This window comes from Corvus cornix, unplaced genomic scaffold (assembly GCF_000738735.6).
Source record: "Corvus cornix cornix isolate S_Up_H32 unplaced genomic scaffold, ASM73873v5 scaffold5, whole genome shotgun sequence".
In the NCBI taxonomy this organism is placed as follows: domain Eukaryota; kingdom Metazoa; phylum Chordata; class Aves; order Passeriformes; family Corvidae; genus Corvus; species Corvus cornix.
This window is the reverse complement of record NW_024108690.1, coordinates 70830-87081: the sequence shown is the minus strand read 5'-3', so window position 1 is coordinate 87081 and position 16252 is coordinate 70830. Positions and strand designations below refer to the sequence as shown.

The following is a 16252-nucleotide window of genomic DNA, read 5'->3' as shown; positions in this document are numbered from 1 at the left end:
CAATCCCTGAGCCGCAGAGGCTCTGGGAGGGGATGATTAAGGAGCAAAGTGCTCCTTCAGACACTTATTTAATGTCGTTTCCCTGGTCATCAGAAGCAAAAGGTGTTTCTGTGGTCAAATGCCTCCAAAAATGCATCTTTGAGGTTGTTCCCCTCAAAAATTTAATGGTTTTGAGGTCAAGCCACTGAAAAAAAAACCATTTTTGAGGTCAAACCCCTTCAGTAAAGGTGGTTTTGAGGTCAAACCCCCTCAAAATAAAGCGGTTTTGAGGTCAACCCCCTCCAAAAAAGGCGATTTTGAGGATGTTCCCCTCGTAGAAAGGCGATTTTGACATCAAACCCCTCCAAAAAAGGCACTTTGAGGTCAAACCTTTTCATTCCTTGTCAGAGAAGGATCTTCCCGGTGGAACCCTGGCTGGGCTCAGGTGCTTCGGGGGGTCGCGCGGACGTGTCCCCTCAGGAGGATCCTCTCAGGCCCTCGCTCCCCTCACAGGGGTCCCCTCAGCCCGCGCCCCCCCGGCCCGTTCCCGCCACCGCTCTCGGCCCCGCCCCCTTCGCACCACCCTCCCTCCTCCCTCTCCCATTGGCCTCACGCTTTGTCCCATCACCTCGTGCCTTGCTAAACCATTGGTCCGCACCCGCCCCCGCTCCCCTTATCCCCGCCCCCCGAGCCCGTCCCCTTCTCCTCTCCGCCCCCTGTCCATCACCCTCCCTCCGCCCTCTCCGATTCGCTCTGCTCCCTGTCCGTCACTCTCCCTCCGCGCCCTCCCATTGGCCCGCGCCCGCCGCGCTCCCCATGGCCCCGCCCCCCCGGCGCGCGCGCGCCCCCCGCCGGCGGCGGCCCCGCCCCCGCCGCAGTCCCGGCGCCGCCGCTCCGGCCCCGTTCCGGCCCCGCTCCGGCCCCGCCGCGGCCGCTCCGGCCCCGCTCCGGCCCCTCCCGGGCCCCGCCGGCCGGGCCGGGCCGGGCCGCCCCCGCGAGGCACCGCCGGCAGCGCCCCGGTAGGAGCCGTGTCCGCGCCGCGCCGGGGGGAGCCGCGCCGGGCTGGCCGGGCCGAGCCGGACCGGGCCGGCCGGGGGCGGTGCCGGGGCGGGAGGAGCCGGGGTGGGGTGGGGGGGGGGGTGAGCCGGGGGGCGGTGGGACGCGGTGACCCGGCCCCCCCCGTGTCCCCTCCCTCCCGCCCGGCCCATTGTGTGCAGACAAAATGGCGGCGGTGAGTGAGGGGAGGGTGGGGGGAGGCGGCCGGGCTCCCTCACGGACCCCCCTCAGCAGCGCCCCGAGGGACCGGGGGGGGATCGAGCCGCCGCCCAGAGAACGCGGGCGTCGCTAGGGGCTCCCCCCGACTCCCCTCATTTCGAGCCGCCGCCGCTTTGTTCGCGCCGCGTTTGCAAATGGCGGCAGCGCCCGGCGGCCCCCGCGCCCCCTCCTCACCCCCGCGCCCCTCCTCACCCCCCGCGCCCCCTCCTCATTTTCGCCCCGCGGCCCTGCACTCGCGTGGGGACGGGGATGGGGGGTTTGAGGGGGGGCTGGTCCTTTCCCGACCCCTCAGCCGCCCCTGGGTGGGATGTTGGGGGGGGGGCCTTGGAGGAGGTGGGATCACCCCCCTTGGAGGGGCTTGAAGCCCCTCTTCCCTCTCCCCATCCCACCCCATCCCAGGCTGGAAATTGCAGTGGGATCATCCCCTTTGGGGGGATTTTAGCCCCTCTCCCCCCTCAGGATCAGGATCCTGCTCTCCTCCTCCCCTGAGCTTTTCCCGGCCTTTCCCTCCCTGCTCCCTCACGGTTCCCGCTGGTCCAGCCCCGTTATCCGTGGCCGCTCCGTTTCTGGAGGGTTTAGAGGAACAAAAATCCAGCAATCCCTTCCCGCCGCGGCTGCTCCGCGGGGACTGATGGCTTTGTGCCCCCTCAGTGCGGGGTTCCCACTGGAATCCGCGCTCCCGAGGCTCCCGGATTGCTCCCTGTGAGGGCCGTGGTGTCCCGGTTCCTCATCCATCCCGAGCAGGCACCAAAACACAGATAAAAGCGACCAATTCTTTCTAAAAACACGGCCTTGAACCCAAGCGCGGCTTCGCCTGTGTCACACTTTACCACGTTTAGGGCAGGAATCCCAGCCTTTTACATCCTTTGGTTGTTTTTCCCTCCGTCCTCCCAAAAACGCCCCTTGGGAGGCTCGATCCGAGCGCGGGAAGTTTGGTGAATTCCAGCTGGGGGTGGGAGTGGAGGAGGGGGTGAGGCCAAAACCAGGTGAAATTCCAGAGTTTGTCCCGTTTCCAAGGGTTGGGGTCCTGGTTTAACCAATCCTGTGGTTCTTCTCCTCAAAAGACACAAATCTGGTGGTGCTGCAGCATCAGCTCCCAGATTTCTCCCTCCAAAAATCCCAGAAGAGGGATAATGGGAGACTCTCTGGCTGCTGTTGTGATTTTGACTGTAGGAACAGCTGGATGGGATTTCAACCCTTTCCTTATCCAGCCTGGAGAAAATTGAGGGAATTTAAAGGAAAATAACGGACCATGCGGGGCCTTCAGGGCCCAGCCCGGAGCAGGAGGCACCAGGAGATGCCATGTGGCTCCTTGGGAATGATTCTCCCGGCTCAGCTGGTGCCGGTCAGGGTTTAATTTCAATTAAATCCAGATTTATGGCACTGTTAAGTTATCCTGTGGATGAACTGGCAGGACTGGAATCAGAGGGCTTTCCTTGGAGTGGAACTGTGTGTCTGTGTAGTGGCTCGAGGTTTTTATCCTAAAAATGTGAGCCCCAGCTCTGGGTGAGCTGGACAGCGCGAGCGGGGAATGGCGAGGCTGCAGCTGGGGAGATTCTGGTGGGAAGAGGTGAAAGCGAGCTGCGGTCTGGTTTGGTGGCCTGGGAAATGCATGGAAAGGGGAAGGGCTGCCGTGAAGTGGGGTTTGGTTGGGAGCTTTGGGATAATCCAGGTGGGATCGACCCTCTCCAGGTGGGATTTGCTGTCGCCAGGCAGATTTTGATGGTAAAAGGAAGTGGAGGCAGAGGAGGATGATCTTCCTCATCCTCAGGTGCAGAGGGTCAGCGTTTTCCAGTGCTTTTCACTGGAGTTATCCTTGGAGTTATTGGGAAGCTGTCGGGTGTCGCAAGGCCGGGATTGAACCGGTCAGGGGCAGTGGGGGAAACCAGGATTTTAATTAATTAATTTTACTGGGTACAGTTGGTGACCCTGGCTGGAGCAGGTGCTGATCCTTCCCCTGTCCGTGTGGGAACGATGCCGGAGCTGATCCTGGCGAGTGCAAGGCAGTGTCCCAGAGGGTGATCCCGGGACACCAGCGGTCCCGCGGGATCCAGGCGTTCCTCTGTTCCGGGGGACAAAGCACTGGAGTTGGAACAGAAGGCTCTGCTGCCCCAGCTGGGGGCGGTTCCCACAAAAAGGCAGGAATTTGATGTCAGTTGGGCTGAATCTGTTGAATTCCAGGACTTTTGAGCGCTGACTTCCCACCTGGATTTGCTGGGTTTATCCCATTTCCTCCCGATAAACTCAGGGAGGAGACTCAGTGCAGCCTCTGGACTGGTGTTGGTCCTAATGCAGAGCCAACGGGGCGACTTTGGGGCTGTGCCAGGGATTTGGGGTGAAACCAGGGCTGTGGCAGAGGGATCTGTGCTGGGAGCTTCCCGTTAGGATCCCAGAGGGATCTGTGCTGGGAGCTGCCCATGGATACGGCAGAGGGGTCTGCCAGGAGTTGGAAGAGGGGCCCAGCTGGCTCTTCCCTTGTTTAATTAATTAATAATTGTCCCAGGGCGGCTGCTCCAGTGTGGAGCAGGGAGCTCTGTCTGGTTTGGAAAAGTCCCATTTCATGGGAAAACCTCTTGGGAATAAGAGGGAGTAAGGATCGGATGCTCCAAGGGTCAGTCTGCAGGTGTCAGAGATGTAAATCCTCGGGAGCAGAAAGAGGATTTGGCTAACGAGTTGGTCTGTGTCTCACTGCTGTTCCTGCTTCCAGCTCCCGCTGCTCCAGCGCGTGCCCCAGGCTCCGGCTGCCCCGGCTCACCTGCTCTCTGTCGCTTTCAGATCCCGGAACGCCGCGGTGCTGCGACGCTCCAGTCACCGGAAAAATCCAAATAAACACCTTTGGAGCATTCAGGCAGACAGCAGAAAACAAAAATGGTAAGAGCCGGGCGGATTCCCGGGCATGGGATGAATATCTGTGTCCCGGCGCTCCCTAAACATTCCCGACCTCCCTTTTCTGCAGCGCCCGATGCGGATCTTCGTGAACGACGACCGGCACGTGATGGCCAAGCACTCGGCCGTGTACCCCACGCAGGAGGAGCTGGAGGCTGTGCAGAACATGGTTTCCCACACGGAGCGGGCGCTCAAAGCCGTCTCCGACTGGATTGACGAGCAGGAGAAGGTCAGCGGGGAGCAGCCGGAGACGGAGTCCATGGAGACGGCGGCCGAGGAGGAGAACAAGGAAGGAGGGTGAGGAGCGAAGCCGCTGCTGGGATCACAGTGATGTCCTCCTTTAGATCCCTAAACTCACTTAGATCCCTAAAAATCCGCTCGCTGGCGGTGGCAGCGTTGTCCTTCCTGGCCGTGGAATCGAGGGGAATTAACTGAGGCAGGGCTGAGGCGACAGTTCTGAGTGCCGGGTTAATCCTCACAGATCCATCCCTCCGGTTGGGTGGGGCGCTCTCCTGGCTGTGAATCCTGCCGTTGTGACCCTGTGCCGTGTTTTTTCAGGGATCAGAAGGCCACGGAGCAGCTGACGAGGACCCTGCGCGGGGTGATGCGCGTGGGGCTCGTGGCCAAAGGCCTCTTGCTGAAGGGGGACCTGGACCTGGAGCTGGTCCTGCTGTGCAAAGACAAACCCACGGCCAAGCTCCTGGAAAAAGTCGCCGATAACCTGGGAGTGCAGCTCGCGGTGAGTGGAGCTGAGCCACCAGGAAAATTCCCTTTGGGATGGTTCTGGTCCCCATGCTCCGGCTTGGAAAAGTCCTTTCCGGAGGCGCATGGCGTTCTTTGGGATTGTTAAATGAACTTTTCCTCGTTGATCATGGAATGGTTTGGGTTGGAAGGGACTTCAAACCCATCTTGTTCCAACCCGTCTCTGTCCCAATGTTGCAGGCGATCACCGAGGACAAGTACGAGATCATCCAGTCGGTGGGAGACGCCGCCATCGTCATCAAGAACACGAAGGAGCCCCCGCTGACCCTGACCATCCACCTGACGTCACCCGTGGTCAGGGAAGAGCTGGAGAAGCAGCTGGCCGGAGGTACGGCCGGCCGGCACCCGGCATCCCGCGGCTAACGACCGGGAAAGTGCTCTTCAGCTTCAGCCGGAGCCGTGGCAACTCTTGCTGGCCAAATCCAAACCAAATTCCTTCATTGTGCCAACCCCACGGAGATCCCAGTTGTGGTTTATCCGGACCGAGCTTCTGAAGCTGAGGAGTACCTTTCACACGGGATTTTGCTCTTCTTTTTTTTTTTTTTTTTAAGTATTATTATTTTATCCTTTCTTTTGGTTCCACTTGGGCCTTTAGTTCACTAATTCATCATCTCGTTGTATTACTCGTGGTTTGTCCCCAGCCATGTCAGTGCAGTGACATGAAAATAGAAACCAGATTTGTTTAAGAAACCCAAAAAAACCCCTCTTGAAGGCTTCTTGTCCGAGGAGTTGCATGTCCATGAACCGGGATGTTCCGGGATGTTCCCCCGGTGTGTGTTGCAGCAGAACACCGGGTGCTCAGGGCTCCTCCCGTGGCTCTTCCAGCACCTCAGGTTCAGAATTCCGGAAAGCGATGCAGAGTTTTGGATAAAGTTAGCTTCTCCAAATTCCCTTTGGAATCAGAATTCCAGCAACCACTGGTTGTCCACTCCAATTCCGATGGGCTCCGTAGGGCCGGCGGTTCCCCCGCTCCGCACTAGCCTTATCTAAAACCCTGATCTCGAGCAATTTTGGGCGACTTCAGGCCTTTCCTCAGTTTTGCTGCAGCACAAACCGGGACCTCTTTGTGCTCTTGATTGTTGATCTCTGGTGTTGATCTCTGACCTCGTCTCCGAGCCTTCTAGTTTGTCGATTTTAGGGACGCTGGACCTTTGACCAACAGGACGTTCTCTGTCGCGGGCCGGGGCCGGGGCAGCCATCCTTCCGGGCGGAGGGTTCCCTGGATCCTCGCCGAGCCTCGCCCTTCCCTCCTCCCCACCCGCTGCGCTCCGGATGCGGAGCCGGGATTTCACCCACCTCAAATTTCCCACTCACCGGCCTCGCCGCCGCCTCTCCATCCATCCAGGATTTCTGTGCCCTCCACCGAGCCTCACGCCCGGTCTCCTCCTCTTCCTCCTCCTCTTCCTCCTCCTCTTCCTCCTGCCAGCGCACATTCCAGCCCATCCCTCCCTGGGAATTGAGCTTTCCCCCCGTGTCCAGGCGAGGCCGCGCGGCGGCAGTGCCGCAGCCCCTTCCCTCCCGCTCCCACATCCCAGCAGGATTTTTTGGGAGCCTCAGCTGCCCGTTAGGATGCTGCCTCATCCCCCTCGGCCCGACAGAAGCCCCTTGGTCAAACCGTGCCTTGTCTTCTTATTCCATCCACGACTAGAAACGCTCTCAGTCACCGACTCCCCGGACGTTCTGGACAGGCAGAAATGCCTTGCTGCCTTGGCGTCTCTGCGCCACGCCAAGTGGTTCCAGGTTTGCATTTTGTTCTTATATTTATCTTTAAGTAGAAACATTGGTAAACTCTTTAAGGGGCTGAGTGTTTTTTTGGAGTTGGAGTTTCAAGTGGCCGCTGGCCGCTCGGAGGTGCCGGACTGTGGGCGCTGGAGTGACTTAGGAGCCTTTGTACGGAGCAGCCGCGGAGCTGCTACTTTGTGTGAGGAGTAACGTCCCCTTGGCCAAGACCTTGGTTAAGACCTTGGCCAACCCCTTGGCCAACACCTTAGCTAAGACCTTGGCCAACCCCTTGGCCAACCCCTTGGCTAAGCCCTTAGCTAAGACCTTGGCCAACTCCTTGGCTAAGGCCTTGGCCAACCCCTTGGCTAGGACCTTGGCTAAGACTTTGGCCACCCCTCGGCCAAGCCTCGGCTGTCCCGGCGCGGCTCCGAGCTCCGGGTGCGGGCCCAGGCTCTGGCTTTACCCTCGGCAAAGCAGCACCTCGAGGGAGCGTCGGCGGCGCGGGCGGGCGCTCGGTGAATCCCTGTCTGGTTTGGTTCCGCTTCCAGGCCAGGGCCAACGGGCTGAAGTCGTGCGTCATCGTGATCCGGGTGCTGCGGGACCTCTGCACTCGCGTCCCCACCTGGGCCCCGCTCAGAGGATGGGTAATTCCCCCTTTTCCCGTTCCGGGGGGGTTGGCGGCGTTCCTCCCGAGCTCAGCTCTGCTCTTTCCCAAGGTTCCAGGGCACAGCCCCTTTCCCAAGTTGGGGATTTCTATGGATGAACGACTTTTCTGCACTTAGAGACGCAAATCAAATGTCTGTGGTGCAAAGGGTGTCTCGATTGCCAGCTGACCTTGCCTTATGAGCTCATGTTGTTATCAAACTGGTTATGAATTATCAACTCGCCTTGATATTGAATTGCTTTATCGATTACCAGCTCAGGTTATCTTTGAATTGGTTTATCAATTATCAACTCACCTTACTATCGAGTTGTTTTATCGATCACTTAATCACATTATTATCAAAACGTTTTATCAGCTACCAAATCACATCATTGTCAGTGTTATCAGCTATCAAGTCTTGTTAGTATCAAGATGTTTTCTCAGTTATCAAACCACATCATTATTATTGTTGAGTTGTTTTATAAATTATCAAGTTACCATCAATTATGAAGTATCAAATCATGTTATTTTAAAATATTTTTATTAATTTTTAAGTCTTGTTATCAAATAGTTTTATAAATTATCAAATCACTTTATTGGTTACCGAACCATGCTGTCCTCAAATACCATCATCAATTTTCTTTATCAATTAACAAACGGTTTTATCAGTTATCAAACAGCTTTATCTTATCAAATCACATCACATATCACACAAATTGTTTTATTAATTGCCACATGACATTGTTATCAAACTGTTTTATCCATTCACAACTTCCACAGCTTGACTTCTCTTCTCCTTTGGGAACCGGAAGCTGCTCTCAGATGGGTCCCTTCCCTGGAGCCCTTTCTTGGAATCCCTTTCCAGGGATCCCTTTTCCCGGAGTGTTTCCTGGGGTCCCTCTGCCAGGATCCCTTTCCAGGAGTCCATTTTCTCAGAGTCCCGTGCCAGGATCTCTCTTTTGGGGCCCTTCTCCCAGATCCTTTTCCCAGGATCCCTCCTGGGATCCCTCTTCCAGGCCCCCTTTCCAGGGGTCCACTTCCTGCTGTCCCGCTCTTGGGCTCCCTTTTCCAGGGTCCCTTCCCTGGGATCCTCTCCCAGGTCCCTCTCCGGGCTCCACCTCCCCTCTCCCCGCCCTCACTTCCCTCCTTCCCTTGCAGCCTCTGGAGCTGCTGTGTGAGAAATCCATCGGGACGGCGAACCGGCCGATGGGCGCGGGCGAGGCGCTGCGCCGGGTACTGGAGTGCCTGGCCTCGGGCATCGTCATGCCAGGTGAGCCTCGGGCTGCGGCGTTCCCGCGGGAGCGGAGCCGGGAGGAGCGCGGGGGTGCCGGCGGTCGGGAGCCCCTCGTTTCCCGTGGGCCCTCCCGTCCTCTGGAGCCACCTCAGCCCCGTAGAGAGAGGCACCAGCGGAATTTGGCTCCCGGGGAGCGCGATTCCCGCGGCCGATCCCACACAGTCCCGCGGCAATCCGCGCCTTCGGAGCTGCCCCAGGGAATTTAGGGTAGAAACCCGGGATAATTCTCTGCATATCTTCCTTGTTTCCTGCCTTCAGATGGTTCTGGTATTTATGACCCTTGTGAAAAAGAAGCCACTGATGCTATTGGGCATCTAGACAGACAACAAAGGGAAGATATCACACAGAGTGCTCAGGTATAGTGTGACCTCCACCCGGCCCTTCCCAATCCCCGGCTCGCTCCGCTCCCGGCTCCTTCGGCCAGCGTAGATTAGACCCGTGGCCACGCGGCGCTGTGGTCACTCAGTGGCGTGGTCACACGGTCCTGTGGTCACTCGGCACTGTGGTCACTCGGTGCCACGGTCACTCCACCAGGCCACCCACGTGGGCCCCATAGTTTGGCCACCCAGAGCAAAGAATCAGGTGTTGTGTAGTGAATGGTCCCGACACCCCTTTTTGGGTGAAACTCCCCCAAAAAGAAACTCAATCTGGAGAGTCCCGCTGAGGATGGGTCGGTGCAGGGGGGCTGTGTGGGGGCTGGGAGCAGGGGGGTGTCCGGCAGCTCCCAGTGACCCCCGGTCCTGTCCCCAGCACGCGCTCCGGCTCGCCGCCTTCGGCCAGCTCCACAAGGTCCTGGGCATGGATCCCCTGCCCTCCAAAATGCCCAAGAAACCAAAGAACGAGAACCCGGTCGATTATACTGGTATGTACTGGGAGGGGACGGCCCCACATCCCATCCCGAGGATTTGGGTGGAAAACAGGGGATTTAGGGAGTGCCTGTGCTCATTCCCACAGTTCAGATCCCACCCAGTACCACGTACGCCGTGACCCCCATGAAGCGGCCGATGGAGGAGGACGGGGAGGAGAAATCCCCCAGCAAAAAGAAAAAGAAGATTCAGAAAAAAGGTATTGAGTTAACGAGAGGTAGGTACGGCCTGGGGGGGAAATGGGGTGGAAATCGGGGATACAGGGTGTGGGGATGGGTAAAATAACTTAAAACTGGGAGATTTGTGCTGGGTAGAACTGAAAGCAAGGAGGAAAAGATCAGGACTTGTCTGGAATTGGAAAAGGCTGATGGGAACTGGTCTGAGATAGGAGAAGACCAGTCAGAACTGGTCTGGAATTGGAAAAGACCAATGGGGACTGGTCTGGAATGGGAAAAGACCAATGGGAACTGGTCTAAAAAGAGAAAGACCAGTTGGAACTAGTCTGAGATCAGAAAGTACTGGTCGGGACTGGTCTAAAATGGGAAAAAACTGGTCAGAACTGATCTGCAATTGGAAAATACTGGTGGGAACTGGTCTGGAATGGGAGCAGACCCATGGGAACTGGTCTGGAATTAGCAAATGCCCATCAGGACTGGCCTGAAACAAAAAAATACCAATTGGAACCGGCCCAAACCGGAAAATACTGGTCTGGAATCAGTTTTGCTTCTTCGAAGGAGCCGCCAAACACCCGCAAACTCTCGGTGTTGGTTTTTCCCCGTGCAGAGGAAAAGCTGGAGCCTCCACAGGCCATGAATGCGCTGATGAAGCTGAACCAGCTCAAACCGGGGCTCCAGTACAAACTGGTGTCCCAGACCGGCCCCGTGCACGCTCCCATCTTCACCATGTCCGTGGAGATCGATGGCAGCACCTTCGAGGCCTCGGGGCCATCCAAGAAAACGGCGAAGCTTCACGTGGCTGTGAAGGTGAGTGCAGGATTCGGTGGGAATGGGAATGGGAATGGGAAAACTGCCAGAACCCCTGGGATGGGGTGGGAGCAGCACCGGGAGCTCCCAGCCCTGAGCGTCCCTGGAGCACCCGCAGGATTCGGGAATGCCGAGCGCCGGAGAGAGTCAATAAACGGCCATGAGCAGCTTCCTGGAGAGTTCTCCCGAGCGGGTGGTGCTCGAGTGCGGCTCCTGACCTCCCTCCCGCTCTCCAGGTGCTGCAGGACATGGGTTTGCCCACCGGAGTGGAAGGCAAAGACTCCGGGAAGGGCGATGAGTCGGCGGAGGAGACGGAGACGAAGCCGGTGGTTGTGGCTCCTCCGCCTGTCGTGGAAACGGTGTCAACGCCCACGGCAGCCTCTCCCCCCTCAGATCAGACCCCTGAGGTGGGTGGGGGGACACAGGGAGGGAGGACGTGGCTCTGGGATGGGGGACGTGGGGTGGGATGCATGGCAGCTGTGCTGGTGGTGTTTGTCCGGGTGGCTCCTGGCTAAAACAGGAGGCAGAAGTGGCTTCGTGGGGGTCCTTCCCAAAAAGGTTGGGAAGCAGCTCCGTGTGCACTGGGGACTTTGTGGGGCTCACCCAGCCTCTCTCCACCTGCAGAACGTGAAGCAGCAGGGACCAATCCTGACAAAGCATGGGAAGAACCCGGTGATGGAGCTGAACGAGAAGCGGCGCGGGCTCAAATACGAGCTGATCTCAGAGACGGGCGGCAGCCACGACAAGCGCTTCGTCATGGAGGTGAGGGGACACGGGGCCTCCTGCCCTTCCCAGCAGCTCCAACCCAGAGCTCGTCAGGCGGGAAAAGAGCTTGGAAAGTTGCCTCATCCCCTTCCCAAGAGTTTAAATCGTCAAATCCAAGTGGTTTGGGTTGGGAGAAACCTTTTAAAGCTTGTTAATGGGCAGGGACAGATTGTGACACTTCCAGCTTTGGGATTCCCTGTAGGTCTCCCATCTTTTCCTGCCCTTTCCCACTTAAACGTGTGGTTCTGTCCCTTTCCAAGGTGGAGGTGGACGGGCAGAAGTTCCAAGGTGCTGGCTCAAACAAGAAGGTGGCCAAAGCCTACGCGGCGCTGGCCGCGCTGGAGAAGCTGTTCCCAGACGCTCCCGTTGCCATCGAGCAGAACAAGAAGAAAAGAGCCCCTGTTCCAGCCAGGGGCGGCCCCAAATTCCCAGTCAAAGTGAGTGAAACCCCCAATCCCACAACTCTGGAACGGGAAAAGACTGATTGGAACTGGTCTGAAATTGGAAAATACCAATGGGAGCTGGTCCGGAATGGGAAACGACCTGGGGTCTAACTCGGGATGTAACTCACCGACCGCTGGCTCTGGGGTTTGATCTTTCCTGGGAAGGGGAGCAGAGCAAATGGCTTGGAACCACAAAACCCATAAGGTTTTGCTGCAAAATCCTCTGGATTTGGAGGTGCCTGAACTTGGGGTCCACCTCGGTGGCTCTTGTCCTGAGGAAATGGTGCCTGGGGCTCTGTTTTGGGAGGTTTTTTGGGAAATCGCTCATCCCAGCTCCAAGTGACCCCTCTCTCCCCTCTCCTTGTCCCCTCAGCAGCACAACCCAGGCTTCGGCATGGGGGGGGGGCCCATGCACAACGAGGCCCCCCCACCCCCCAACATGCGGGGCCGCGGCCGGGGCGGGAACATCCGGGGCCGTGGGAGAGGCCGGGGCGGCTTCGGCGGCAACCACGGCGGCTACATGAACACAGGTGAGGGCCAGCAGCGCTCCCGAAGGGGCCGAGACCCCCAGGCCCCCCCTGGGCATCAACCTTCCCCTCTGGGATCGCATCCATGGCACCTGGACATTCCAGAACCCTCCATGGGGGAGTGACCCTCCAAATTTGGGATGTTTCACCCTTGGAATCTCTGTTTATTCCAACGTTTTCTTCTGCTCCAGGGGCTGGGTACGGGAGCTACGGCTACGGAGGGAATTCCGCCACCGCCGGCTACAGTAAGTGCCCTTTTTCCACCCAAAATCCCAACGAGCGTTGTCGTGCCGGGCACTAAAAATTCCTGGGAAAATGGCTCAAGGGAGCAGAAGGGGTTTTTTTTTATAGAAAGCACTCCTTGGTTTTTAAGGAAACGGAAGCATTTTGATCAACTTTGTCTTGGCTTCCAGCAAGGTTTTTTTTGTACAAAATCCGAGCCTTTTAATAAATCCCAGAGGTTGGGTCAGACTCCTCTGGATCTTGGGAAGACTTTCCCATGTGGATCTAGTCCAGCCCAGCCTTTTAAAGGTGTGAAATGCCCTGATTTGCTGGAATGTTTGGATTTGCCTGTGGAATCGTGTGTGCTGAAGCAAATCCTTTGTAACACACTGGAATTGTGCTCCACGTCCCAATCCAATGAATATCCAGGCGTTGGGGAGTAGCAGGAATGTCTTGGATGCCTCGGGAAATCCATGGAGTCGTTGGTTGCCATGGAAACAGGCTCTTGGAGCCAAGCGCTCCCTCAGGGCACTGGAATTGCCTGGAGAATGAAACATCCTCAAAATCAGAAATTGAGGGGAATTTTGGAGTTGACTTGAGTCTCAGAGTCCATCAAATTCCGAGCATTTTGGTTCTCCATTCCTTGTGGTTTGGGTTTAAAATCGTCTTTTTTTGCTGGGTTGGTGGTGCCGTTGTTCCCATCTTTGAGGCCCTTGAGCTAATTCCATGATTAACCAAAAAAGAAGGAGAAGGAAGCTCCAGGTTTAAACTGAGTGACTCCGAGGGGTTCAGTGGATCCTTAAAATAATATTTGTGATAATAATAATTATCCCAGTTTTTTGAAAAAAAAAAGGCTGTTGGAGGTCCTGACTCTTTATTCAGGAGACAGATCCCATCCTGGATGATCCATAAATGGTCCTTAAGGTCCCTCTCCCGGGTGGGAAAACTGCCCTTCCCAAGCCACCAGGTGGTGCTGGATGCTTTTATCCCTGGCCTTTGATCTGGGGAGAATCACAGCTAATCCCGTGGCAAGCATTAAAGCTTCCAAGTTAAACTTGGAATGCTGAGATAAAGGGGAAAATCCGGGAATACTGAGGTGGGAGAGCTCCATTTCCAGCTCTGCAGCTTGAATCCCCACACTCCTTCCGGATCCGAAGCCCAGGATTTTCCCACCGGGATGGCCTGAGGTGACTCTGGTCCAGCAGAGACAAGTTTTGCTCCAACCCTGGAGATAAATTTATTCCAGAGCCTCGTTCCTGTAGAGTGAATCTGGGATTTTCTGTGGAAGAGGAATAAAAACTTCATGTGGAAAAGGGGACATGGAGGAGAATCCATTAAACGAGCCCAGAATTAACGGATCCCGGAATTTAAAGTCTCCAGAAGCTCTTGGCAGCACAGCCACGGGATTTGGGCACGGAGCCAGGATTCACCTGGGATCAATCCGGGCGTTCCACACAGAATTGCGGAAGCGAAGCACGTGGAATTTCACTCTCTGGCTCCTTTGTAACCAAATTCCCCGTTTTGTTGTTGGCAGATCCCTCCCGATCCCACAGGGTTTTAGTTGGATTCAGGTGGCTTTTATCCCTCAAAAATAAGTTTAGTTTTTGGATGCTCCCAGTTTTCCATGGAATGGGAACTTCCCAAGCTCCACCGAGCAGGAACCGTGCAGGAAAAAAACACTCAGAGTTTGACTGTGGGAGCTTGAATAAATGAAATTAAACCCAGATGAACTCCGGATCCCAGAGGGAATCACCCAAATCCCAGGAAGATGAACGGTGGAGTCATGTGGGTTCCTCATTCCTGGAACAGGATTCTCCCTCATTCCAGAGCGTCTGTCACTCCAGGATGGTGTTCGGACTTTGTAGGATCGAGGGATGCCGGGGAGTGACCAACGGGATGGACCCAGATGGGGGGTCCCGCTGGAATCACGGGGATGGATCCAGATAGGGGTTGTCCTGCGGGATTTATGGGGGGTCCCACCAGAGTCACGAGGGGTCTCCATCATCTCCGGATCACCCTCAGCCTCGCAGGACCTCATCCCCCTTCCCGCCACCGGCCCACGCAGCTCCGGAGGGGCTGAAATCCCCACCAGGAACACCCCCTCCTGCCACCTCCGGAGCGCTGACCCTCCTCTCTCTGTCCAGGCCAGTTCTACAGCAACGGCGGCCACTCCAACTCGGGCGGCGGCGGTGGCTCCTCGGGATACGGCTCCTACTACCAGGGCGGGGATGGGTACACGGCCCCCGCGCCACCCAAGCACGGCGGGAAGAAGCAGCAGCACGGCGGCGGCCAGAAGGCCTCGTACGGCTCCGGCTACGCCACCCACCAGGGCCAGCAGCCCTACGGGCAGGGCCAGTACGGCGGCTACGGCCCCGGGCAGGGCAAGCAGAAGGGCTACGGCCACGGCCAGGGTGGCTACTCCTACTCCAACTCCTACAACTCGCCCGGTGGCGGCTCCGACTACAACTACGAGAGCAAATACAGTGAGTGGAGAGGGTGGGAGTGGTGGGAGAGGGAGTTGTGGGTGGGAAACACAAGGTTTGGAGTTGAGGGGTGAGGTTGGGTTTGATCCTGAAGGGCTTTTGGATCAAAGGTGTTGCAGGGTTGGCCCTGGAGGGGATCTGGGTGACGCTTCTGTCATGAGGCTGGGCTGGGGCAGTTGTGAGGGAGCTCCAAGGGGTTCTTTCTGCCCCTCTAGGAATAAGGGGACGTTTGGGCTAAAAGAGGGGGATTTGGGGCTGGAGCTGGGATGAGTCAATGACAGGGAGAGGGGACAGAGGGGGGTGGGTGCCCCAGCCCTGGGATCATCCCTGCCTCAAAATATCTTGGCAGGGTTGGATGAAGACCCCTCCGCACCCAAATCCTCCCGGAATTCTGGGATCTTGAGGGGGGCTTGGCTCGGTCAGTTGAACTGGGTGCCCCAACGGTGCCGGGGGTCCCTGCCCACGTTCTCATTCCCACTTTTTCCCCCATTCCCAGGTTACAGCGGCAACAGCGGCCGCAGCGGCGGCGGCAACAACTACTCCGGGGGCGGATCCTACAACTCCGGCTCCCACGGGGGCTACGGGGGCTCCGGGGGCGGGGGCTCCTCGTACCAAGGTAAGGCAGGTCAGTATTGGCACCCCCCCGCGCCGCCGGGTTTGGGGCCCAGCTCCAGCTCCACGGTGACCCTAATTCCATCCCCTTCCTCCTCCTCCCGGTGCTCTCCGCAGGCGGATACTCCTCCCAGTCCAACTACAACTCCCCGGGTTCCCAGAACTACAGCGGCCCCCCCAGCTCCTACCAGGCGTCCCAGGGCGGATACGGCAGGAACGAGCACAGCATGAGTTACCAGTACAGATAAACCCCCGTGTCCCACCGCGCTCCCCCCGGGATTCCCCGGGTTTTATCCCGTTTTCCCCCCTCCCCGTTGCTCTGTGTGACCCGTCACCGGTGGCCGCCCCGTGCCCGCCGCCCCTGGGCCTCTATTTAATGGGTCGTAGTTGCCACAACGACTTGGTCTAAATAGGATTATTATTATTATTTTGGGGGTTTTTTTGTTGTTTTTTTTGTTTTGTTTTGTTTTGTTTTATTTTTTTGTTGTTTTGTTTTGGTTTTTTTCGGGGAAGTCGATCCAATTCCGGAGCCTTTTCCCAGGCCCCGGCTGGGGGACGGGCCCTCGTTGTTCTGCTTTTGTGAAGTGCGTTAAAAAGGAGCTTTTTTCGGTATTTTCTGGCTTTGGTGGTTTCAGTTTTTTTGGGGAAGGGGTTGGGGGAGGTGGAGGAGGTGAATAAACCCAAAATCTGGGATGGTTTGGGCTCCCAACGCATCGTTCTGCACCTCCAAAGCCGCACATTTGTAGGATTCTCATAAAACCCCCTCAATTCCAAGTATTTGTCCTTTAAA

The 16252-nt window shown here is 57.1% G+C and overlaps 1 protein-coding gene across 7 annotated transcripts; it reads left to right on the top strand.

The window, feature by feature from the left end:
- Positions 1 to 950: 950 nt before the first annotated feature.
- ILF3 (interleukin enhancer binding factor 3) lies at positions 951 to 16074 on the top strand. Of its 7 annotated transcripts, none has more exons than XM_039572588.1 (20): positions 951 to 998; positions 4030 to 4125; positions 4211 to 4437; positions 4699 to 4879; positions 5083 to 5230; positions 6551 to 6642; positions 7173 to 7268; positions 8426 to 8537; positions 8820 to 8917; positions 9312 to 9423; positions 9516 to 9644; positions 10211 to 10410; positions 10647 to 10817; positions 11035 to 11172; positions 11436 to 11612; positions 11992 to 12148; positions 12337 to 12390; positions 14512 to 14850; positions 15347 to 15475; positions 15580 to 16074. In XM_039572588.1, the coding sequence occupies exons 2-20, from the start codon at positions 4123 to 4125 to the stop codon at positions 15708 to 15710; spliced, it is 2694 nt and encodes an 897-aa protein (XP_039428522.1). In that variant the 5' UTR covers positions 951 to 998; positions 4030 to 4122; the 3' UTR covers positions 15711 to 16074. The 7 variants fall into 7 exon arrangements, with proteins under 7 accessions (XP_039428522.1, XP_039428528.1, XP_039428526.1 ...); XM_039572594.1 differs by lacking the exon at positions 951 to 998 and adding an exon at positions 1167 to 1210 and having other exon boundaries at positions 9516 to 9626; positions 11995 to 12148; positions 15347 to 15466; XM_039572592.1 differs by lacking the exon at positions 951 to 998 and adding an exon at positions 1167 to 1210 and having other exon boundaries at positions 9516 to 9626; positions 11995 to 12148.
- Positions 16075 to 16252: the final 178 nt, after the last annotated feature.